General features: G+C 38.7%; 1 protein-coding gene across 1 annotated transcript; it reads left to right on the top strand.

The window, feature by feature from the left end:
- On the top strand, positions 1-24,577 carry LOC136681469 (alpha-2-macroglobulin-like). The gene is made up of 34 exons (XM_066658674.1): positions 1-115; positions 975-1,155; positions 1,542-1,698; positions 3,278-3,330; positions 3,612-3,632; positions 3,874-4,039; positions 4,120-4,204; positions 6,079-6,193; positions 6,288-6,408; positions 10,144-10,253; positions 10,339-10,509; positions 10,600-10,830; positions 10,932-11,144; positions 11,251-11,400; positions 14,877-15,002; positions 15,154-15,244; positions 15,357-15,495; positions 15,890-16,115; positions 16,200-16,326; positions 16,424-16,545; positions 16,636-16,687; positions 18,332-18,415; positions 19,004-19,180; positions 19,264-19,339; positions 19,489-19,645; positions 19,736-19,810; positions 20,192-20,354; positions 20,492-20,682; positions 20,794-21,006; positions 22,339-22,460; positions 22,742-22,823; positions 22,952-23,020; positions 23,273-23,378; positions 23,461-24,577. The coding sequence occupies exons 1-34, from the start codon at positions 30-32 to the stop codon at positions 23,499-23,501; spliced, it is 4,299 nt and encodes a 1,432-aa protein (XP_066514771.1). The 5' UTR covers positions 1-29; the 3' UTR covers positions 23,502-24,577.
- The last annotated feature ends 1,557 nt before the right edge of the window (positions 24,578-26,134 follow it).

Here is a 26,134-nt window from a genome sequence, read left to right on the forward strand (position 1 = left end):
TTACCTGTTTTTGGGAAACAAACTTCATCATGGTGGGCAGTGGAGATTCTGTGTGGAAAAGGCTAATGTTAGCCTGCTTTCTCTTTATCCCTGTGTATGGACAAACCTCAGGACCGTGAGTAGATCATTATTGTTCTAGACCATGGTATGACATTGTAAAATAGGGCTGGACAATAATCCAATATCAATGTATATCACAAGATAAACTGTTTTATTAACAATGATATAAATGTTTTAAATATACATTATTTACAGCATCAGGCATTAATTGACATTCATTACGGGGCACTGCCTTCAATTCATTGCACTCGATTTTAAAGGAAAATCCAAGACGTTTTGGTTTGTCAGTAAAACTAAGAAATATGTTGTGATATAAATTTTGTCCATATCGTCCAGCCCTATTGTAAAATATTATATAAATAAATATATTAGTTTGACTCATATGACTTTTGACATTTGACATTTGAGCAGTACACCATTGTTGTATGCATTTAGCAATATTTACCAAATTGCTCCACATGGGTAGCTATTGTTATTATTATTATGTTCAATTAATTATTTAGATTTGCAGTAATTATTGTATTTTACATAACTCACATTTTTAGTAATGTTTAATTGTAATAACTATTGTTAAAGGCCCTCTCCAATAAAAATCAAGGTTTCAGCCTTGTTAGCATGTATTTGCTAGAATACATAACATAAATGAACTGAGCAGTCAGATTCATAGCTGAGCATTACCATTTAAGTGCACCAAAGACCACCTCATAGGGTGAATTCAGAAAGCCATGTACAATGTAGCGTTGCATCTAAGTTGTGTTTTTTTAAAGGTTCTAATGGTAGGATTTTATTGAAAATGACTATTTTTTATGGGTTTTAACTGATGACCAGTAAGGAACATTTCAAGTAATGTTTAGTTTTATTCTAATTGTGGATTACTTTGGCATTATCTTGAAATATTTGTTTTTTCTTTTTAGGTATTTCATGGTGGCATTTCCTGCAGTAATAGAGTCTGGCTCTAATGCTAAATTATGTGTCAGCCTCCTGAAGCCTAATGAAACTCTGCAAATAACCATTTATCTGGTTCACAACCACCAGAACAGAACACTTCTAGAGGAAAAAGTGGAGAAGGAATTTCACCATTGCTCTGATTTTCAGGTGAGCTTTATTAGGGCAGCTGTGGCCTAATGGTTTGAGAAGAGGGCTTAGGGCTGAAAGGTTGTTGGTTTGATTTCCACAACTGGCAGGAAAATTGGGGATGGTGGGAGTGAAGGAACAGCACTGTCCTCCTCAAACCATGTCTGAGGTGCCTTGGACAAAGCACCAAAACCTCAACAGCTCCCTGGATGCCAGGGATGGCTACCTGCTGCTCTGGGTGTGTGTTCACAGCCCCTAGTTCACTAGTGTGTGTGTCTGTTCACTGCAAATGCGGGAGACACATTTCACTGTACAATGACAAATGATTGCACGTTATTATTATTATTATTATTATTATTAAGGTCTGGAAGCACTATGAAGATTTTCAGATATTGTGCTCTCTTCAGGCTCCACAGGTTGAAGGTCAGTCGGTGCAGGTGATCAAAGTAGAAGTCAAAGGGGAAAATTTTGTGATGATTGAGGAAAGTAAAGTTAAGTTTAAATCCTACAACCACCTGACATTGATTCAGACTGATAAACCAATCTACAATCCTGGTCAGACTGGTAAGTAATCACTTCTGCAATATATCTCACCACTTCCAGTTAATTGTTTAATTGTTTTAAGCTATCATTTAGCCTCACTCTACATAGAGAAGAATCGATGACCTACTGTTGATTCACAACTCATTCAGGCAGTTGCTATATTCTGTAAATAAACATTTGAAATACCTGACCATTTAATGTGAATTCAGAAAATTTACAGTCACTTAACATACAATCAGCAGTTCATATTTAACTTTTAAAAACAGAAGAGACACATTATTTGTGACGTTCCCAATACATTTAATAATTATAACAATAATAAAACACATTTTTTAAATGTGGAGGATGTTTCCTCACCATTTGCTACACTGATAAAACATATTGCTTATGTATACATTTTAAGGCAGAGACCACATAAGCAATATGCATGCGGTGATCGAGACAAACAAAATAAACTTGATGAAAAGGAACATAAGCTAATCAAACAAATTGAGATCCAGGGAATACACACAGAGAGAATTACCAATTAAAGACCTAAAGAGCACAGGAAACTAGGAAATGCATATAAACTGTATAAGGAAATCCTAGAACAAGAAAGACAGGAACATGACAACACATTTACCACAAATAAAGCAGCAGAAATACTCTATGCAGGATGACAAGTAAACAGGAACTAGGAGGACCATAAAATAATAGAAACAAACCATAACCATAGAAACTACAACCTGACAAGAATCACACACATGACAAGAGGCTAAGGATAAACTACAAAACGAAAGAGATAACAGTAGGAACAAGTAGTAAATTTGCACATAAAAATGACAAACAACCATAAAGATATGAGAAACCATATAAATACACAAAGACTGACAACACAGAAAGACCTCTGAATAGAACACAGGACCCAAAGGAGCATGGAAATAGAAACATATGACAACTTGGAAATAATTTACACAGAATGATGTGTGAAGGAAACCACTAAACAAGAGAAAAAACAGAAATCATTGGAGGGTAGGGACAAATCCTGACATTACTGTAGAGTTTCATTAAGTTCGATGTATATGAGCTGTTTACATCTTGGATGCATTTCGTTTTTCTTATAGCATTGCAGAGCTGCTCAGTTGTTAAACAAATACATTGGATTGCTTTGAATATCTAATGCACTCAACGTGTGTACTGTGTAGAGGTATGGTCTAGGAAAATACAAGCATCAGATTAAGATTGATATCAGAAGGTAAATTAAATAGTAAATGACTTGGATCAGGTGCAAAAAAAATGTAATCAGGACATCTCTAGATTCAACATTTCATTTACAAATGGTTTTCAGTTTTTTTAAAGACATACATTTGGTGTAAACACTTAATAATAGCAAATGCCCAATGGCTTCTATATTAAGTGTATTTAGTATCATTGGTTTACTTTGTGCAGATAAATCAGGAGCAGGAAACAGATATCTGACCTTCCAGTGCAGGATTTACACAACCCTGAGACAGAGTTTAGATTCTCACTATATTGGAATTTTCCATTAATATCTTAATAGCTCAATATCCATTAAGTTTTGTTTGGTGTTAACGTTAATGTCAGGCATTTTTATGTTCAGTGAATTTTAGAATTGTCACTATGGATGCTGAGTTTGTACCACTTCAACAAAAGGTAAGGAAACTTTTTGTGACCATAAACTATACTATAAAAGTCTTTGTAATCAGTTAAAAATCTAATGTTTCAATGACCTGCAGTATGGACAGAGAATCTGTCTTTGCTACTCTGGGCTCAGCACTGCAGAAACTGCACTATGTAACATTAGGAGGAGGGTTGGAATGAAAGATGTAATATGCTAAAGGTGTTGTGATATGTTGAGTGATTTCTGAGTTGTATTTATTGTTTCTTAATCAAAATGAGCAAAATGTGTTGTTATATTTCACTCTTTTCTGCAGTACAGCCTAGTAGCGCTTGAGGTAAGATGAAATCATACGCACAAACATATTTTATGAAACTTGCTTATTTATGTTAAAGGTTACGTTAATGATATTAATAAAAAACACTTTTTATTACATTCTGAGGATATTTGTTCACTAGCATTTCCCCACAATCGTAGACATCCCCTTTAACTATATTACATTTTAACATCAGTATTGACTATTCAGATCATCTTTAATTCTGTCACTATGAAAATGTGTCTTTCATGGAACCAAACAGGACACTAGACGTAACAGGATTGGTCAGTGGACAAATGTGTCCTCGACAGGTCTGATACTACAGCTTTCTCACAAACTCAATCCTGAGGCTGTCGAGGGCCTGTATAATTTACTGGCTGTCACTGGTGATAGGACAATAACACAGACATTTAAAGTGAAGAAGTATGGTAAGTGACAGTAAGTGATGTATTTTCTGTTAATATAAAAAGGTGTAATTGATGTGCAATCAAAGTAAAATTGCTTTTAGTTTTACCCAGGTTTGAGGTTACTCTGAAAGCACCAGAACAACAGAGTGTTGGAGAACAGAAGCTGAAGATAGGGGTTTGTGGAAAGTGAGTGATGGTTTCAAATCACAATCAGAATCTTCAAACTGCTTATTTATTTTCAGTATTGCATGCATCAGACATGTTTATGATGTGATGACATGATACTCAATAATACATCATCATCATCATCATCATTTTCTTCTCCGCTTCTCCATTTCAGGGTCGCGGTCTCAATAATACAGAATATCTAAAAAGATATTTGAAAAGAAGTTATTAAATTATTTAGACAAAAGTAATCCATTAAAATTGCTAATACAACTGTGATTTTTTTTTGATGGAAAAAGCTATTGGCTTTCTCATTGTTCATGAAATATTATAAAGTCCCTTAAACATTTAAAAGGGTCAAGATCCCTTCAAGCAACATGCAGCCAGTTCTAATTGAGTTTAAAATAAAAATGAAAATTGCTGTTTAAAAAGCAACAGACTAGTTTTAATTTGCATTGTGGCTCTCTTTTTTCAGCACAGGATGTTTTCTTAGTTGCTTGTGAAGTTAGCCATTTTAGCCAGTAGAGTCATGCAGTAAGATTTTGCAGGAATGCTTCAAATGTGCGTTGGGTTTTTAAAATCCGATTCACTCCAAGATACTGTTCTGAGCACAGAAATAAGGACGTGAATTCAACTAATACAGGGTACACTTTTTATAGTTTTAATAACAGTTAGCAAATGATGCTCACAATATTCACCCACAAGCCACAACAAAAGTTAAATTATTAATTAACTAAACTGTTATTATTTCTGCGGAACACATGACATGCATTCATGATCCCTTCACTACATGTTTTATACATATAATAAAAAATGAAGGGCTAAAGAGCTAATAATTAAAACTGATATCTTGCTTGTTCTGGATGCACTAAAAGTAGAACCATATAATATAGTGACATAACCAGTGCTGTGTCAACAGATGCTGTGTTGTAAAAGGCTTTAAAATCTTAAAATCCGGCCAGAATAGAATACTCTACACACAACGGTCACCAAAAATTTCACAATGTCCAGAGGAAGGTGGTTTTTACCCCTTTTAATCTGAGTGAATGTTCTTTGCTGCTGCCAAATATGCTTGTTTACATGGGGATATATTTCTCACAAAGACACTTTGTGGTAACACCACTTGTAATAAAACATGAAATTGAATTTGAAATTAGTATTTCAAATTATTGCTGTAGATGTTTTTTGGCTCAGGTGTGGAGTGGGCCAAAAGTCACCAAACTGTCTAAAATTCACCAGACATCTGGTCCATATAAGAATCATCTGTTGCTGAACTGTGGCAGCCAGACTCACGCTGAGTCAACACAGTCATTCAGAAGAACTGCAGATGTGAAAATGTAAAAAGGTTGATAATATAAAATTTCCCATGTGTGCTTTATATGTAAATTTAGTTTCACAAACTGTACCCAGAAAAAGGTACGCTTTAGGTACATTTTTATCATTAAATGCACGAACAGTGTAAATTAACCTTTAAAAGTACAACATTGGTTTTAAAGTCCAGTTTTGTTTCCTAAAGGTACATTACCTTCTGTACTCCAAAAGGAGAGGTGAATATTTGTAATCTTTCATTATAGAACAATGTAAAATAAAAGAACACAAGTCCTCAAGATGAAATAGGGTATATGATATCAACATTTTTAAAATCTACAATTATAATAGAATAAGGTACAATTATATTCCCTAATTAAACACACAGAAAACATACCCTTGAGGATACCACCACCATGATGGTTTTCTGGCAATGTACCAGTTTAACTTGAGTAGATTAATTTCCTAATTTAGTCATTTTTTAATACCTTTTTGCGCTAGCCCCAACAAGACAAATTTTTGTTTTATCCTCATTTAGTTTAAGAAAATGTTTATTTGTCCATTCATGCAGTTGTGTATATTTAAAGGTACACTTATGGACAGCCAGTAACAGGTAAAGCGCTGGTGGAAGTGTGCCGGAAATTTAATTATCATTATCAGGGCCCCACCATGATTTCACCATGCCTGGTTGATACAGTGGAGGTGTGTATATAGCACTTATATTAGAGTACAACCATTTTTTTCACTCTGTTTACGTTGTTATTACCAAATAATTGCTTTTATTTTTTTCCTATAGATGGAGGAGGATGGGTGCGCCACTGCTATATTCAACTTTTCTCATTTCATCAATTCTGAGTTGGAACAAAATTTAAAAAATGCTCTTGACACTACAGCTACAGTGACCGAGGAAGGGACAGGTGAGTCTCTAACACATTGTAAAGCATGCACTTCTGACAGCTGGCAAATTATATATTATAATCATACACAAGATAAGATGTCAAATATCCTATTCAAATTAATTCGAGCTTCACATAGGGCCCATCCCACTCTCTTTCTACTGGCAGCCAAAATCCTGTTATCACCCACTGTTCCTGCACCTAACCACTAAGGTCGCTGTGGCCATTTATGATCCAACCACCGACCAGCTACATCTAGCAATATTTATAGCCTGCAAACACTCTCGAACACATTCCCCCTCTCGCACAGACCTAAACTCATTATTACTACATCCACTATGTAATTAATAAACCACTAGGAGTTTGCTGTCCAATAAACATGCTAATACCCTAATAAGCTGATTATGTCTCCATGTATATCTAACTAATATTACAAGCTGATAGAATACGCTTCAGCATGCCAACCCCTGTACATAATCTACAACTAGGGTCTTCACGTACCCTCTTTCCAAGATTTTGTGGCATTGGAATTATGTCATAAGTTACTCCCAGTCAAAACTTAATACTACTTACCTCAATCACCCATAGCTCTTGCCATGTTACATTTGACTTCTCTAGATTATCCCAACAAAGCTACTGGCCTTGTTTTGCCTGTGACGCTGCTGTTGCACACCGTGACTCCTCTTCCTGCTTGTGAATAAAACTAGACTTCATTCACCTTCTCTCTGGTGATGTGGTCTTACCAAACTCTTTCCACGCATCACCTGACCCAAGGCCTGCTCTTCCACATCACACTTGGCCAAGCACATCCCTTAGCTCTTATGAGTTCCTGGCTACCTGCGCTGCCATTTGCGGATTCCACTTCCTTCCTGTTTTTGTGACTGGTGCTGCTGCTTTTTATCACTGCATCCTTAGATCCTGACAAACACAACTCACGATTCACCTTTTCACATTTAAATTCCTCAACTTAACTTGTGAGTAGCTTCAGTAACCCTCTCCCACACCATGCCACAATACTTAAGCAACACGGCACCCCTAACCACTTCCTTTAGCCTTGTTCATAACCCATTCCATTCTCCCTGCTTCTGTGATTGAAACATCATAAACTGTCAATGGCCATCTAATAAGAGTTTAGTAATATAATTATGCCCCATGTTGTGGCTGCATAAATACTACATAGCGGAGTCAATGATAACTAATTATCCTTTGATTAATAATTAATTATTTAATTGATTTTGTTAAGCTCCATGTTTGGGAACGATTAAGTAATATGTAGTGACTTTACCTGTCTATGTTAGCTTGGACATGTAGGTCATCATGTTCGATGACTTTACATATAATATAGCAGAATTAGCTATAATTAATTATTATTAATGAATTATGCTCATTAACCTGCTGTAGGTTCTTGGCTCTGAAATTTAATCTGAACTAAAATTAATAATTCCGAACAAGAAAGGTGCACACACAAACAAATAACCACGTACTGGTTTTATCACACAACTGGTTTATTAAATGTAATATCAAATAATGAATATAGATTATACATTCATATAATGTAATGGATTACAGTGATACAAAAGGGAGCAGGGAGATTAATATATGAGGCAATTTCTCTATGATAATTATCATACATTCTAAAAAGGCTATAGTTTATCCAGCAAACTATTCAGCACCACTCCTGAGCTATGAAATAAATGAAACCATGTGACCTTACATATCTCTGGAGATGGACTGGAGATAGCTGGGAGTATGTCACTGACGTGCGGTGCTTTCTGGCACGGGCTTCCTGGAGCTCTGAAGATGCAGGCCTTGTTGACGTTCCTCTTCTCCCTCTTGGCCAGATACATGGCGACCACTCTGTCGGAGCTGGTGGCATTCTGAAGGTCTCTGTGGGAATTCTCCATCATCGCTGATCTGCCTCCTTGTGAGTCACGTCCATGCAGGTCTTTCCTGGGCCTTTTGCTCAGAAAATCATTCTGAGGGAGCATGTGGCCTTCTCCATCACTGATCCTGAAGCTCTTGTCACCACTTTGAGGGTCATAGGTCTGAGGTCTCCTTCATGCTCTGGGTGTGGCATTGAGCTTTGCGGGAGTTAAACTATAGTTTTTTATTAAACTATAGGTTTCTACTAGGGTTAGATAATAAAATAATAAAATGAAATAAACTTCAGGTTGGAAGTTCTGGGTTTGTTAACAGACTTAACAGACCACCCTAGCTGAGAAGCATTGCCCACTGGAAGCAAGAGAGAGAAGCTAGAGAGAGCTGGAAGCGAGAGAGAGAGAGAGAGAGAGAGAGTGCTTCCTACATTTTCTTTCTGTTCTTCTCCTGTTCTGAGTTCTGTTCTGAGTGCTAAAAAAAACTTTATCGTTAAGTTTATCGTGCCACTGGGTTTTAACCAGATTTTAGGAAATCCACCTTGAATATCGGATTGGTCCTCGGGGATTGGAGCATCTCTTGCTCCTGATTGGCTGTTTCCTTTACCTTGGTAGTGACATCACATAAAATGTATGACACTTGACAAGACAAAGACTTAAGGAAGATTCCTTTTGAATGAGCATCCCAGGATTCTGAATCATACCTTTGCAATATAAAAGATTATATGTTAACACAAAGTAATACCATTCAGACAAACCTTGTTTGACATAAATCTCAACCAAATAACACACAGAGCGTGTGGCTACCTTGGTTCCCACAAAAGTTCATACAAATAGGTGACTCAAAACACAAGTAAATTAATTCCACCCATTTTGACTGTTTAATTGGAGTTCATTTCATACAGTTGTACCCATATGCAACTTGTTCACCAGGTAAACTTAGGAATTAAGGAATGCATGATTATTTTGTTTTTAACAGTCTTTCAAGATGTGTGAGAGGACATTTAATCAAGGTTGGGTCAGTATGCCTCTCTGCTATCACCAAAGATTCTTCTCTTGACCCCAGAGACCTTGGGTCCTAAAAGTTCCTTAGAGTTGCCTGTAGTGTCGGTTTTTATGGCTCTCTGATACAGACCTTTAGGAACATATTTGGGGTCAGTGCTTGCTGGAAGGGTTATCTCAAATTCCGATCTAAGCTTGTGTGAATTGGAGATGTCTCTGATGTCTGTGTATTAAAGTCAAATCTCAGAAAGTCAAACTTCTTATTAGAAATTAATATAGATTCATCATATCACACTACAAGAGGCAGTTGTTGAAGTTGGCAACTTCCCTGGCAAACATGAGCTATGAATGGTATTAATAGCCTTCACCAATGCAGCCTTTAGTCCCACCAATTGCTCATTATCATTTAGCACTGCACTATACCATCTGCTTAAACTCTTCACTGGTCTCTCCAATACCGTAGGGATAATTTCTTCTTCCATCACAAAATTCTCTTGCACAGCTTTTCCTATGACAATCAATAGCTCTCTAGGCGTGCTCAGGTTAACTTTCAGCCTAGCCAACCTGAGATTATCATTTAACTTCCCCATCATGTATAAAAGCAAAACTGAACATTGTCAAAATAGGCTTTAACCAGCCTAGTAATCTTGTCTGGCACCTGGAAGATCTCAAAACTTTCCACAAAAGTTTTTGTGGCACTGAGCCAAAGCATTAGCTAAATCTAACAAAACTACATGTAGATCCCTACCTTTCTTTGCTGTCTGAATCTGATGCCAGATCATCCTGCAAAGTCAGAATCCCCTGACGTTTGTACTAATATATAATCTGTTTCATCGTTTAATACGTTTGTCATTGTCATATGTGCTTATCATTTTCTTAGACATTTCCATGAAAACATCTGCAACTACCAGGATCTCCTATGAAATCGGTAGAGCAGAGTTTGTTGACATTCCCAAAACTTTTGAAAGGGACACAGTTATAGAGGGAAAGGTGAATCATTTTTTTAAAACTTTTATTTATTGCACTAGACCATTTTTGAACTGCCTGATAAACCTATAACAAATCTACTTCACAGATTAAAGTTACAAGTTTCAGTGGAGCACCAGTTCCAAACAAGGAGGTGTATCTTTTGGAAGGTCACCGATGGTCAGCAAAGCTGCTTCATAATCTTACTACAGATGATTATGGTTTGGCAAATTTCACAGTTAATGCACCTAAAGACCCTATAACACAGATTTCACTGCTGGTATGATATAATTATCAAATTGTATCAGCAATTTTGTGGTTTTTGTTTCAGTTTCCCTCTGAAACTAATTATTGTTCCTCTGTCATCTAGGCAAGTGTCTATCCAAACTACCAACACCACAGACAAACACCTTTCTTTAGGATCAGTGACACAAGTATATCTCTTTTCCAACCTGCTACACCTTACAGTTCAGTGTACAGTGATTTATTAATAGAGAACTTAGAGGAACCACTAAGGTGTGGTGCTGAAATTTCCATAAACATTAAATATTATTTTGTTGGAGAAATTGCTGAGAAATACAGCACAGATATTATTTACATGGTGAGTAGTTAATAATTTAGAGTAGTGAACTCAATTCTGTCAATTCCAAATTATATAGACGTGATAAATATGTTTATTTTATACTCTTCTGTCTTTAACAGGTGTTATCTAAAGGAGCTATATTTCATCATGGGTATGAAAAGGTTGAAGTGAAAGAATCCAAAAAACTCGTAGAGGGAAAAGTCTCATTTAAACTGTCTGTCGATGTTGAGCTCGCTCCTGCAGTGCAGATTCTGGTTTACTGTGTACTCCCCAGTGAGAACATCATTGCTGCACACAAGACTTTTAATGTGGAAAAATGCTTCAGAAACAAGGTGGCAATTGCAAATTTGGCTTGCAATCATTCAGTTTGAATATATTCTTCTGATTGTGGTGAAGAAGCTAACTGAGTAAAAAATGTATCTCTATTGTGATGTTTAGGTTTCACTGCAGTTCTCTCCTACTGAAGCAGTTCCTGGTGAAGAGAATACTCTCCAAATATCGGCCTTGCCCGGTTCACTGTGTGCTGTCACTGCTGTGGACCAGAGTGTGTTCATTATAGAGCCAGGAGAACGCTTGAATGCGAATAAGGTATTATTTGTTGATTTGCTGAAGAATTTTGAGAAAGTGAAATTAAATAGATTATTTCAGTACCTTTTTAAATCATTAAAATTATAGAACATGTAGCTATAGCATTTTGGACAGGGCAACTGTCAGTGGGAAAATATAGTAGTGAACCTAGTGTTCAGAAAGCAGTTTTATTCTTTTATTGCCTAAACACAAACCCATGGTAGACGTACTATAAAGTGAAACCAATTCCACTGTTAGCTGTTTAAGATTATGCTGAAAGGGTTGTTCAAGTACCAAACATAAAAGTATTCTGATCGCAAAAATCTTAATTGCAGTGTTATGTTACATTGTTATGGGAAATAAGTTATTGCTACAAAAGTATTTTATGATGTGCCAGGTTCACATTCAGCAAATGACACTTACTTTAACAAATAAGTGTAATTAGACTGAAATGCAAACAAACATTAGCCAAAATCTATTATGGAAGTATTCAGCGGTGGCTCCTTCCAGACCAGGGCAATTTTTGTGACAAACTGTCACGGATCACGGAGCAGACTGACGGAAGCGGACGCACTTGCTAAAACACAGGATTTTATTTAAACAAAATGTATAACAAAACAAAGACTGGCAACTACGGAAAAAACAAGACATATGAAATGAAACGAGGAAAATGACAAAGACAGACAAACCGAACTAAGGAACGTGACTAGGAAACAAAACGACTTGACTTGACTAGGAGAGGGGAAAGATACAACACGACATGACTCTGAACGAAGCAAAACAACAATACGAAGTGAAATGAACGACAAACAGGACGTGAGACAAGAGGGCTTAAATACTGACACAAACGAGACACCTGGACAGATAACGAAGAGGACGGGTTAACACATGACACGGACGAGGAGGCGGAACAAAGGCGGGACGAGGGCGGAGACAAGGACATAAACAAAACATAGCCATGTGCAAATAAAGCACATGGTGGGGACAACAGACTTGACAGGACGAGGGCGTGACAGATGCCCCCCCCCTGAACACACAACTCCTGGGGCGCGTACTCCTAAACCTCCCAGGAGCTGGCACAGGAGAGGGCACGGAAAACAAAATCACGGAAGACAAGACTCAAGACAAGACAGGAACAGGCACAGGAACTGGGGACATGACAGGAGACCGAAAAAAGGGAAAGGGAGACAGGACTTGGGATTGGAATGGACTAGACTTGACAGGAGTGGACACATGAGACTGGACAAGGTTTTTGACATTAGACATGACACTGGATGGGAACTGGGATTGGACAGAAGACAGGACAGGGGCAGGTGACAGGACAGGGGACTGGAATGGAGACAAGACAGGTGACTGAACACTAGACGGATACGGAGACTGGACATGACTAACAGGGGACTGAACATGAGACAGGACAGAGGGTTGAAATGGGGACTGGACTTGAGACAAGACAGGGGTTTGAAACAGAGACTGGACTGGAGACAAGACAGGTGACTGAACGCGGGATGGATACGGGGACTTAACATGTTTGGGGACAGAGGACTGGACATGATTAACAGGGGACTGGACATGAGACGAGACAGAGGGTTGAAACAAGGACTGGACTGGGGGCAAGATAGGTGATTGAACACTGAACGGGCACGGGGACTGGACTGGACTAGGTAGGGGAACAGGGACCAAGACATTCAGGGGGACAGACACGAATATAGTGACAGGGACTGGGACAGAGACAAAGACAGACACAGGTTCTGGGACGAGGACAGAGACAGGAATCAGAACAGGGACAGACAGGGGAACCAATATAACAAGGGGGTGCCCAGGACTGGCAAATGTTTGTGGGGCAGTCTGAGAAGCCAGCCTGGGCACAACTCTAGGGATCAGCCCCGAAGTCCTTGGGGCCGTCCTACGGGTCTGACCGGGAGCGGCCGTACCCACATTTTCGGGGGCAGAAACGGCCGTAGCCACAGTCTCGGGGGCAGAAACGGCCGTAGAAGCCGCCTTCTCTGGGGCTGGAGTGGCTAGCTGCGCCGCTTTCACGAGCAGAGGAGCGGCTGGCTGCGCCGCTTTCACGAGCAGAGGAGCGGCTGGCTGCGCCGCTTTCATGAGCAGAGGAGCGGCTGAGGGAGCCGCGCTCACGGAGACCTCCAGACGCGCCATGAAGCTTGTAAGCTTCTCTTGGAGGTCAGGAGGGAGTGCAGAGAGGTGCTTGGGAGCTGGGGCCCTTGCGACGCCATCCACGGAGGCAGGGGAACCTGCAGCGACGACGTCCACGGAAGCAGGGGAACCTGCAGCGATGATGTCCACGGAGGCAGGGGCTTGTGCTGCTCGCCGGGCTTGTGCTGGAGCTTTAGAGGGTTTAGGGGGTTTGACGGGCGCACTCTTGAGATCCCCTAGAGGTGCGCCCCTGTTAGCCTCACCTCCGTAGCTCTGAGGTTGGAGGCTAACAGCCCCTACCCTTAACGCCCCACCAAAAATTTCCCCGGAACTGAGGGGGTAATGCTACAGCGAAGGGGAGACTCCAGCCCGCTTTCTCCGTCGGCTCCTTCGACTCGCACTGGCGCAGTTACTCGATTCACGAGTCGACTCCTCTGGTAGAGGATAAGGAACCGCGCCGGGCATAAGCTGGAGCCGGCGACTCCATGCCGAGGCCGCTCTTAAAACCTCCTCCACAGGATCTTTGGGGCCTGTGCGGAATGGAGTCCCCTCCTAACAAAGTGGTCTGAGCTAGCTGCGTCCAGATAAGGGTCGTTCATTCTGTCACGGATCACGGAGCAGACTGACGGAAGCGGACGCACTTGCTAAAACACAGGATTTTATTTAAACAAAATGTATAACAAAACAAAGACTGGCAACTACGGAAAAAACAAGACATATGAAATGAAACGAGGAAAACGACAAAGACAGACAAACCGAACTAAGGAACGTGACTAGGAAACAAAACGACTTGACTTGACTTGACTAGGAGAGGGGAAAGATACAACACGACATGACTCTGAACGAAGCAAAACAACAATACGAAGTGAAATGAATGACAAACAGGACGTGAGACAAGAGGGCTTAAATACTGACACAAACGAGACACCTGGACAGATAACGAAGAGGACGGGTTAACACATGACACGGACGAGGAGGCGGAACAAAGGCGGGACGAGGGCGGAGACAAGGACATAAACAAAACATAGCCATGTGCAAATAAAGCACATGGCGGGGACAACAGACTTGACAGGACGAGGGCGTGACACAAACCAGCAGCCCTGAGACATGGTAAAGGAGCTTTTCTTCTCTCTCTCTCTCTCTCTCGCTCTCTCTCTCTCTCTCTCTCTCTCTCTATATATATATATATATATATATATATATATATATATATATGTATATATATATGTATATATATATATTTTTTTTTATGTAAAATATCTCTTAAAGGTTTGTGTGTCATGCATATTACAAAGCACTTTTAATAATGACAACATTTGCAACTTAAATTATGTTTGTTTTAGATTTTTAATTTGTTGCCAGTAAAAGCAGTGTCATCATATACCTCTGACATTGAAGATAAACAGAACTGTGTTTATGTTAGACACAGACGGGATTCACGCATAGATCATGCATACAATACTGTAGAGGTAAGAGACTGTTTATTGTAAAGTATATGATTTTATGCAAATGTTATTGCTCTAAATATTAGAATTTAAAATGAAAATGCACATTCATTTATTATGTAATTAACATAATGTGGAATTCACATTTTTTGTTTTGTAATTCATTGTCCAACAGAAAGCCGGGATCAAGATGGTGACTAACCTGGCTTTTAGAGGTCCTCAGTGTTTGATCTACAGAGGCGAACAATTTCGTCGTGATTTTAGATGTCAGTTACAGGTTATGGTACTAGTTAATCTATGCTATTTACAACATTTAAATGCTCCTTATTTGATGTATGTTCATTTTTCATTTGATGTATGTGTTTTGTGTATTTTAAGGGAAGCTCGATAGATCACGATTAGGTCATCCTCTTGCAGAAGTTGGGATGGCTGGGCACCCTAGACCCAGACTGACCCAGACTGAGACTGTTCGTAAGTTCTTCCCAGAAACTTGGATATGGCAGCTTGCTGAAGTTGGGTAGGTGATTCAGCACAATTATTATGGTATTATTTTTATATAATTTACATTATTTCCACAGTTAAACTAGCCTTAAATAATGAAGGTTAATTTACATTTTCCTAAACCCCTTCAACCCCTTTTTTAATTAAGTTTCAGGGGAAAAAACTACAAATAATCACAAGTACTTAAACTTTAGACAATATTAACCATGAAACTGATAAGGAATCCATTTGAGCTTTCTAGAAATCTGTTATAGTGAAATGATTAATAGTGATGATTATTATAATAGACAAATAATATATAGGCCTACAAAAAGAACAAAAATATTGTAGTGAACTGGAACTTTATGGCCAGCTTTGTCTTTATCTTGTTTAGGGTTTTAGCTGATGGTATAAGTGCTTCTGTCCCACAGGGATTCTGGATCAGCGCAGGTTCCTGTCACTGTTCCAGACACTATCACCACTTGGGAGACGGAGGCTTTCTGTCTGTCCTCTAAAGGTCTAGGAGTGGCTCCTCCTGCTCAGCTTCTTGCCTTCCAACCCTTCTTCCTGGAGCTCTCACTGCCCTACTCCATCATCCGGGGAGAGGTGTTTGAACTGAAGGCCACTGTCTTCAATTATCTTTCCAAGTGCATTATGGTACTGTAAACTCCACATGTTTGTCTTCACCAGTCTCTCATCACTTAACATGAACAAAGAGTTAATCTCCTGATTCATCAACAGGTTAAAATAACTCCAGCTCCTTCCTCAGACTACACCCTAAAAGACTCCTCTGATGACCAGTATTCATCCTGTCTCTGTGCAAATGGCAGAAAAACTTTCAAATGGACTCTTATTCCTGCTGTGCTCGGTGAATTCCAAACCTCATTTAAGTCATAAACTCTTGTTTGTCTTTGTCTTGTGTTGTTGCTAATAAACTCATCTCTGTGTTTCTACATGTGTTGTAGGGGAGTTGAAAGTGACAGTCAGTGCTGAGGCAGAACAGTCACAAACTGTGTGTGATAATGAGATTGTGAGTGTGCCTGACAGAGGCCGCATTGACACAGTCATACGGACCCTGCTTGTAAAGGTAGAACTTATTTAAATAGCTTTAAAACTGTACTTTGTGTACATTTATTGCTACTCATTGTTTTTATGATCATCCAATTTTCTCTTGTAGGCTGAAGGAACTGAAAAGGCCAAGAGCCAGAGCCTGTTGCTGTGTCCACAGGGTTAAGTTGTTTTTTTGTTTTGTTCTTGATTATACAGTGTGTGCAGTTTTATTATTATATGCCTATTATTAGGCAAGTTGTATTTGATAGGATTCATTTTATCATTGAACAACAACAACTTTTGTTCCCAATCAACCCAAAAGACTCAAAAATCAAAGCTTAATATTTTTGGAAGTTGGAGTAGTTTTTTTTTTTAGATTTGGCTATCTTAGGAGGATATCTGTTTGTGCAGGTAACTATTACTGTGCAGAATTATTAGGCAACTTAATAAAAAACAAATTTATACCCATCTCACTATATACCACTCACCAGGTAAACCAGTATAACACAGAATTTAGAAATAAACCTTTCTGACATTCAAAAACAAAACCAAAAACAAATCAGTGATATACCATTACCAATATAGCCACCTTTTTTTACGGTGACACTCAAAAGCCTTCCATCCATAGGGTCTGTCAGTTGCTTGATCTGTTTATGATCAACATTGTGTGCAGCAGCCACCACAGCCTCCCAGACACTGTTCAGAGAGGTGTACTGTTTTCCCTCCCTGTAGATCTCACATTTTATGAGGGACCACAGGTTCTCTATGGGGTTTAGATCAGGTGAACAAGGGGCCCATGTCATTATTTTTTCTTCTTTTAGACCTTTACTGGCCAGGTACACTGTGGAGTATTTGGATGCATGGGATGGAGCATTGTCCTGCATGAAAATCATGTTTTTCTTGAACGATACCGACTTCTTCCTGTACCACTGCTTGAAGAAGGTGTCTTCCAGAAACTGGCAGTAGGTCTGGGAGTTGAGCTTCACTCCATCCTCAAACTGAAGTCAATCCACAAGTCAATCTTTGATGATACCAGCCCATACCATTACCCCACCTCCACCTTGCTGGAGTCTGAGTCAGAGTGGAGCTCTCTGCCCTTTACTGATCCAGCCTCTCGCCCATCCATCTGGCCCATGAAGAGTCACTCTCATTTCGTCAGTCCATAATATCTTAGTTAAATTAGTATTATGGTATTTAAGATATTTCTTGGCCCAGTCTTGACGTTTTATCTTATGTTTCTTGTTCAAAGGTGGTCGTTTTTCAGCCTTCCTTACCTTGGCCATGTCCCTGAGTATCGTACACCTTGTGCCTTTTGATACTCCAGTAACGCTGCAGCTCTGAAATATAGCAACACTGGTGGCAAATGGCATCTTGGCAGCTTCATGCTTGATTTTCCTCAATTCATGGGCTTCTCAATTCAACACGCTTCTTGCGACCCTGTTGTGGGTCAAAAGTGTGGCAGTTTCAAGACTGCTGCCTCCCTCTGCAAGACCTCTCAAAATGTTTGACTTTTCGGAGTCAAATCTCTCTTCTGACCCATTTTGCCAAAGGAAAGGAAGTTGCCTAATAATTAAGCACACCTTATATAGGGTGTTGATGTCATTAGACCACATCCCTTCTCATTACAGAGATGCAAATCACCTGATTTACTTAATTGGTAGTTGGCTTTCAAGCCTATACAGCTTGGAGTAGGACAACATGTATAAAAAGGATGATGTGATGAAAATACTCATTTGCCTAATAATTCTGCACACACTGTAGACATTTACTTTATATTTCTGCAGTGTACTTCTCAATAACAAATGAGCCTGTTTGATTGACAGATAACAGCATTTCAGAAAAGCTGGAGTTGGTTCTTCCTAAAGATGTAATAGAGGGATCAGCCCGTGCTTCTGTTTCAGTGCTGGGTAAAAGAGAAAACACTCACAAAATGTATTATTTTTTTTTATTTAAAACACTTTTGATTTCTATAGGACTTATTTTCTGCTAGATATTTAGGGTTCCCATAGAAAGAAGCATATATTCATTTTACTTTAAGGTATAAAATTGATTTATATTGTAGATTAGTACAGTCTCACTTGTTGTCACTATCTGTTCTGCTGTCTTGGTCTGAAGTGGTCTTAAAGCAGACATTGGGCACATTACATTAAAGAAAGAAATTATCATTTGAGCCATAGCCAAGGAGCGAAATATATGGCAGCATTGTCTTCAAAACAAGAAATGTAGCATAAAATTTACATAATCTTAATCTGGTATGGTGATATTGCAATGTGGATTATTAATAAATTCATCCATCCATCCATCCATTATCTGGAATCACTTATCCAATTCTAGGGTCGCGGGGGGTCCAGAGCCTACCTGGAATCATTGGGCGCAAGGCGGGAATACACCCTGGAGGGGACTCATTAATAAATTATGTACATTATTTTTTCATGTTCAAAATAGACTTGTTTTTCTGAATGAATAAATAACTAGTATTTATGTGTTGTTTGTAGGAGACATACTGGGGCGTGCACTAAAGAATATTGATGGATTGCTGAAAATGCCGTATGGCTGTGGAGAACAAAATATTGCTATTCTGGCCCCCAATATCTACATTATTCAGTACCTAGAGAACACTGAGCAGCTCACTGCAGCCATTCGTGAGAGAGCTACTGTCTTCCTGAAAAATGGTGAGAGGACCTAACTGTATGACAATTTTTTTCATTAAGATTTTTACTGAACCACACATAAAAATAATTTGTGTTAAACACAGGATATCAGAGACAACTGAACTATAAGCATTTTAATGGTGCATACAGCACATTTGGAGGAGGAGAAGTGAATACATGGTAAGAAAATCATTAACACCTACTCAGTGGACATAGTATGAATTCTTTAAAAACTTAAAGTAATTTATGTTATAAATGATCACATGTTTCTGAAACATATTATAAAAAGACAGTTCTGTTTATAAATACAAATATATCTTCACCTATAGGCTAACCACATTTGTATTGAAAACATTTGGCAAAGCACAGCGTTACATCTTTATTGATCCAGAAAATATTAAGAGTACAAAGCAATGGCTGATAAACCAGCAGAGACCCAATGGATGTTTTACAAGACAGGGAACACTGTTCAACAACAGAATGAAGGTGTGTTATTAAATACTAGATACGTTTTTCAGACTAAAGTGTTAAAGTAGCATATTATCAACTGTGTGTGTATATATATATATCTTGTAGGGTGGTGTAAACGATGACGTGACCATGACTGCATACATCACTGCTTCATTACTTGAATTGGGCCATACATCTGAGGTGAGACCATTGATTAGCCTTTGTAAATTATAATGGTAATAATTAGTCCATTGTTATAATTAGACCACATGTTCCATATTGCTCTACTATGACCTCTACCATTACCTTTAGACAGCTGTACTTCACAGCTTTAGAATTTAAACATATATAATATAAACAAACAAATGATATTGGATTCACTCCCAAAAATAGTTTTTGAGCATAGGGCATCGCCCTGATGCCATTTTAGTCATGCACATGAGTCAATATATCAGCTCCTTTTTGGGAAGAGTTCTGTTAAAGTAGGGGCATGATTGTTGAGTATATGATGGTGCCATCTTGATGTAAGTTATAATACAAATAATTGTATTTTTATCTACACCTGAATATATATATTTTCAGGATGCTGTTGTGAGTAAAGGGTTATCATGTGTAAAGTCTACTATTGGTAGCCTAACAAACCCCTACACCACTGCCCTGTTGGCCTACACTTTCAGTCTGGCTGGAGACAATAAATCTCGAGGGGAGCTGCTACAAAAACTGGATATTATTGCCATTTCCGGAGGTGTGGTAGGGTTACAGTAATTGTAACAGTTGCATAATGGAATTTTCATAATCATATTTCATGATTTGTATAATAATATTTTGATGTATCTCTAAACATGATTTTAATCATCTCTCTGATGTTCTTTTAATAACGAGATGGCAATCTTCACTGGACTCAGTCTGCAACAGAGGACTCTGACTCCTTGGCAGTGGAGATCAGTTCCTATGTTCTGCTAGCTGTTCTCACTACAGGTGAAGTTAGTGCTGCTGATTTGGGCTATGCGAACAGGATTGTCAGTTGGCTAGTGAGGCAGCAGAATCCCTATGGAGGCTTCTCCTCTACCCAGGTACTCCAATGCATTTCAGCAATTTTTAAAACCTTTTCTGTACTGATCAGGTAATACATAGAGTACTGTGAATGTAGTCCCTCATTCCTTGATTTTGTGTTTTTGGATCAGGACACAGTGGTGGCCCTCCAAGCTCTGGCTCTGTACGCCACTAAAGTGTACAGCTCTGATGGCTCCAGCACAGTCACTGTGAAGTCTGATGAAGAGAGCCACAGCTTTGAAGTTAACCAGAGCAACAAGCTACTGTACCAGGAGAAACCACTGCAGGTTTCATCTGGCAAATATAGCATCGTGGTGACAGGCTCCACCTGTGCATCTGTGCAGGTCTGCGTGTGTGTAGTATAAATCTTGTATCTGATGTACACATACAGGTGCTGGTCATAAAATTAGAATATCATGAAAAAGTTGATTTATTTATGAACACACCTGGTGCCACACTCAAATCAGCTTTTTGTGTTTTGAGTTAATTAGCTGATTAATGTGTGGCACCAGATGTCTTCAATATTGAATATTTTCACAATATCCTAATATTCTGAGATCCTGAATTTGGGTTTTCATTAGTTGTCAGTTATAATCATCAAATTAAAAGAAATAAACACTTGAAATATATCAGTCTGTGTGCAATGAATGGGTATAATATACAAGTTTCACTTTTTGAATGGAATTACTGAAATAAATCAACTTTTTCATGATATTCTAATTTTATGACCAGCTCCTATAAGTGAGAGTAACTTGTAACAACTTAGTAGTCCTGCTAAGCTTTAAAGTTGTTAGGTGAGGTTACTGAATCCGTATAACTGGGAGAATATATGGGGCATAGTCCGCATGCTTGAAAAGCCACAACTCCGGCTGTGAAGTTCAGCGCTGTGTAGGTTCCATACAGTGAAAAAGCACCATTACACTGGCACCCTCCATTAAAAAAAATGCAGAAATAAATGTATGCAGTCACACATTTTGCTGAGATTGGAAAAGTGGAGCGTCATTGCATTTTACCTGTTGCTGAGGGGGGGTGAAGCATGTGGGTTCATCCTATTAACATTAAAACAGACAATAAAACCCTTTAACAAAAGGGCTCTTATTAAAAACATAGCAAGAGTAGCTTGTGTGGCATGCATCAACAAACCCGTATGAAAAACTGCATGAGGAAAAAAGATATTTAAAGCAAGACTAGATTTTATTTTTACCTTAAAAAGCTTCAAAATCATTCATGCTTCACTGTCCTGCCAAGAATTGCACTGCAAAGCTTCATTGGGCAGGCAAGTATGCTCACCTTTTGATTTTAGGACAGTGCTGTAGATGTGAATTGCACTCTGCAACGGTAGAGGAAGCCCAGGAGCAAAATTTCCACTGTTACCTAGTGTTGCATCAACATTAAACATGTTGCATTCAAAATTGCAACAAAAATAAATTTATCATCTTTAAATTGCAATGCAGGGTCATGGGTTTTTTCATATTACATTGTGGTTACATGTGTCACAGTACTTGCAGACAAAATGCAATTCCAGTTTCTAAAAGAATATTACTAATCTCCTTCTTCCAATTTTAACAGTACTTTTTCATTTTTCTTTTTTACTTTTAATAACAATTTTTTAAAAATGTGGTTTCTAGTACCAAAAGCAGCTTTAAAAGACATGTCTCTTTTATCCCCAAATGCAGATGGCGCTTTTCTACAATATCCCTACACCTACTGTACCCAGCACATTGAGCATCAAAGCTAAGACTGGTGGAGATTGCACAAAATCATTTGGACATGTTGTAGCCATCAACTTTACAGTCAAGTAAGTGTGCATTTGTATTTAAACAGAAATGATGACTGAAACTGGGAACATTAACAGATGTTTTAGTCATTCTGAGAAAGCCCACACAAACACACACACACACACAGAGAGCTCTTGAAGCAGGTTAAATGTTACTATATACATGTATACATGCACAATACTTTCACCTGTTAAGTTATTGTAAGCACTGCAAAATGACCAAACAACTTGGCACCTTGACATCTACATTTAAATATGACAGACTAGCAAATGTCTAACCTTAGTTTTTTTGCATTTTTCAGATATACAGGGGAACTAAGTAGCACTAACATGGTGATAGTGGATATAAAAATCTTATCAGGATTCACTGCAGATCCCGGTGAAGTAAGCTATATTGATTTATTAGTAAACACAGTGTTAATACACTATATAATCCTCAATCTCACAGTTATTATGTACCATTAAACGTTTTAACAGAAGTCATAAATAAGAAATAATTACTCTTTCGCCAGCTGAAATGGAGACCACTTGTGGAACGAGTTGATTCCCAAGATGATCATATTATGATGTATATGAATAAGGTGAGAGACTAAATAGTTTAATATGCTGCTTACTGTGTGTATTAATGGAAATAATCAGCAGTAAATATGCACATTCCTTTAGTGTATATGTATTTGTAAGTAATAAGAATGCTGTAGAATGTGAGATAAAAGCTTTTTTTTTCATATTTACAAAATGTATAATTTCACAGCACACTGACCAAATCCACCTCAGCCCAGAAAGAGCTGTGATAAAGCAATTCTACAGTTTAATATCTGGTTTATAACCCACAGGTCCCAAAGGATATTCCTATGAATTATGAGCTACATATTAAACAGGTGCTTCCAGTCAAGAACCTTAAGCCAGCTGTCATCAGAGTTTATGATTACTACCAAACAAGTAAGATTTTGTACATGTTTCAAACACTTTTACTGTGATTGGTTTGGTTTTAATTTGTTTATTTATAATTTGTTTATTTTAGATGACCAGTCTGAGACCGAGTACTCCTCCCCCTGTGTATAAGCTTTCAGATCCGAAGCCTCAGGATGAGACAAAGCAAAACTTGGATTCCAGAATATTCATTTAAATAAATGTGAATTTCAGACAACAGGTTTATTATTGTTATACATGTGTACATTTATGCTATAATGTCTAACATTAAAAAAAACTTATAGTCAGCTCAGGCCTTTTCAACTCCAGTTTCCAAGCGCGCCATTGCAAAATGATTTCACTATGTTCTTGATGCTCTTCAGCCAGAGATAGGCATGCTGTGTTAGGTCAGTGTTTCTGAAAACCTTTTTTTCCCCATCACAGAAGAACAGTTACAATGGAATTTTCAAAAAAATTGTGTGGATGGGAGGTGAAAATGCAGACAAAAAAACGTTCTTTTTTTTAACGTATGATCAATGGACATAGAGAGAGCTTGTAAAGGATGACAAAATGAGAACAACCTGTGAGCAATGTGACATGATATACTAAGCTCACAGGTGCTGGATGTGGCTAGGGAACAGGATAGAGAGAAACACACATGGCAACATGGCACAAGGCACATTTTCTGACCGAAGAAGGGTCGAGGAACATGACGGTGCGTCAAATATGACCATTCATGATGTTCCTATTAAAATCGTAGCGATAACACAGTGCAGAAATACAGTTCACCCTCTGAATATGGAAAAACTGCTCTTTCGATTGCATGTTATGGCGAGGCTGTACATGATACTGTACACCCTGAGATACGAGTCTATGTATAAGCTTGAGACACGCCTCCTCTGCCTCTCGCCATGTAACTGGTGGATTTGCTTGTTTTTAAGACTCTGATAAAACTATTTCAATCACCAAAACAATTCATCCACATGAGTAAAGGGATGTTTTCAAAAGAGATATAAAGATTTTCTAAAATCAGATACAAATTTTGATATAAAACATGTGGGCAATATTTTTTAATACAAGTATTTTAAAGGCGGATTTCAGAAAATTGAGAAAATGTTCTTAGACCCCAAAGGGTTAATCATGAAAATGTATCCACTTGGTGTTATTTTGTATTTTTTGGTAGTGTTCATCCACATCAAAATGTCATGCTGAGGTTTAATAAAGATAAAAACAACAACAGCAATAATAATAATTATTATTATTATCCTTATTACTATTAATACAATATTAAAATAATATAAAAAATGATTACAAACCGGATTCCAAAAAAGTTGAGACAATAAACAAATTGTGAATAAAAACTGAATGCAATGATGTGGAGATGGCAAATGTCAATATTTTATTCGTAATAGAACATAGATGACAGATCAAAAGTTTAATCTGAGTAAATGTAACATTTTAAAGGAAAAATATGTTGATTCAAAATTTCAGTGTCAACAAATCCCAAAAAAGTTGGGACAAGTAGCAATATGTGGCTGGAAAAACGTTTGCCTCCCAGCGCTGGGATCTTGGGTTCAAGTCTCATCTGGGTGGAGTTTCCATGTTCTCCCCGTGTCTGCGTGGGTTTCCTCCGGGGTCTCCGGTTTCCTCCCACAGTCCAAAAACATGGAGTGTAGGTGAATTGGCTTCTGTCTAATAACTGTCCTGGTGTGTGAGTGAATGAGTGTGAGCCCAGATATGGATTGGCACTCTGTCCTGGGTGAAACCCTTGTGCCCGATGCAGTCCTCCAGGTGGACGGTCGTTCCTGGTCGAGAGTACGCTGTGCGCGTTTGGCTGCCGCTTCTCACCAGTGTGTGTGTGGATTGAGTGTTCTGAGCAGTGTGGATCACCAATTCCACCATTGTTGCGCAGAAAGATAGTGCAGCAATACCAGAATGGTGTTACCCAGCATACAATAGCAAAGACTTTTAAGTTATCATCATCAACCGTGCATAACATCATCAAAAGATTCAGAGAATCTGGAACAATTGCTGTGCGTCAAGGCCGTAAAACTCTACTGGATGCTCGTGATCTCGGGGCCCTTAAACGTCACGGCACCTCAAACAGGAATGCCACTGTCAAGGAAATAACAGAATGGACTCAGGAATACTTCCAGAAAGCATTGCCAGTGAACACAATCCACCGTGCCATCAGCCGTTGCCAGCTGAAACTCTACAGTGCAAAGAGGAAGCCATTTCTAAGCAAGCTCCACAAGCTCAGACGTTTGCACTGGGCCAGGGGTCTTTTAAAATGGAGTGTGGCAAAATGGAAGACTGTTCTGTGGTCAGATGAGTCATGATTTGAAGTTCTTTATGGAACACTGGGACGCCATGTCATCCGCACCAGAGAGGACAAGGATAACCCAAGTTGTTATCAACGCTCCGTTCAGAAGCCTGCATCACTGATGGTATGGGGTTGCATGAGTGCTTGTGGCATGGGCAGCTTTCATGTCTGGAAAGGCACCATTAATGCAGAGAACTATGTTCAGGTTCTAGAACAACATATGCTCCCATCTAGATGTCATCTCTTTCAGGGAAGACCCTGCATTTTTCAACAAGATAATGCCAGACCACATTCTGCAGCAATCACAACATCATGGCTACGTAGGAGAAGGATCCGGGTACTGAAATGGCAGCCTGCAGTCCAGATCTTTCACCTATAGAGAACATTTGGCGCATCATAAAGAGGAAGGTGCGACAAAGAAGGCCCAAGACAATTGAACAGTTAGAAGCCTATATTAGACATG

The sequence above is a fragment of the Hoplias malabaricus genome, chromosome 2, assembly GCF_029633855.1.
Source record: "Hoplias malabaricus isolate fHopMal1 chromosome 2, fHopMal1.hap1, whole genome shotgun sequence".
In the NCBI taxonomy this organism is placed as follows: domain Eukaryota; kingdom Metazoa; phylum Chordata; class Actinopteri; order Characiformes; family Erythrinidae; genus Hoplias; species Hoplias malabaricus.

Bases quoted from the DNA above. Each gene is read 5' to 3' on its own strand.
- LOC136681469 (XM_066658674.1), top strand. From the start codon at position 30: ATGGTGGGCAGTGGAGATTCTGTGTGGAAAAGGCTAATGTTAGCCTGC. The intron at 10,510-10,599 runs GTATGATATAAT...TCTGTCATCTAG, and splicing joins TAACACAGATTTCACTGCTG to GCAAGTGTCTATCCAAACTA. The intron at 15,003-15,153 runs GTAAGAGACTGT...ATTGTCCAACAG, and splicing joins ATGCATACAATACTGTAGAG to AAAGCCGGGATCAAGATGGT.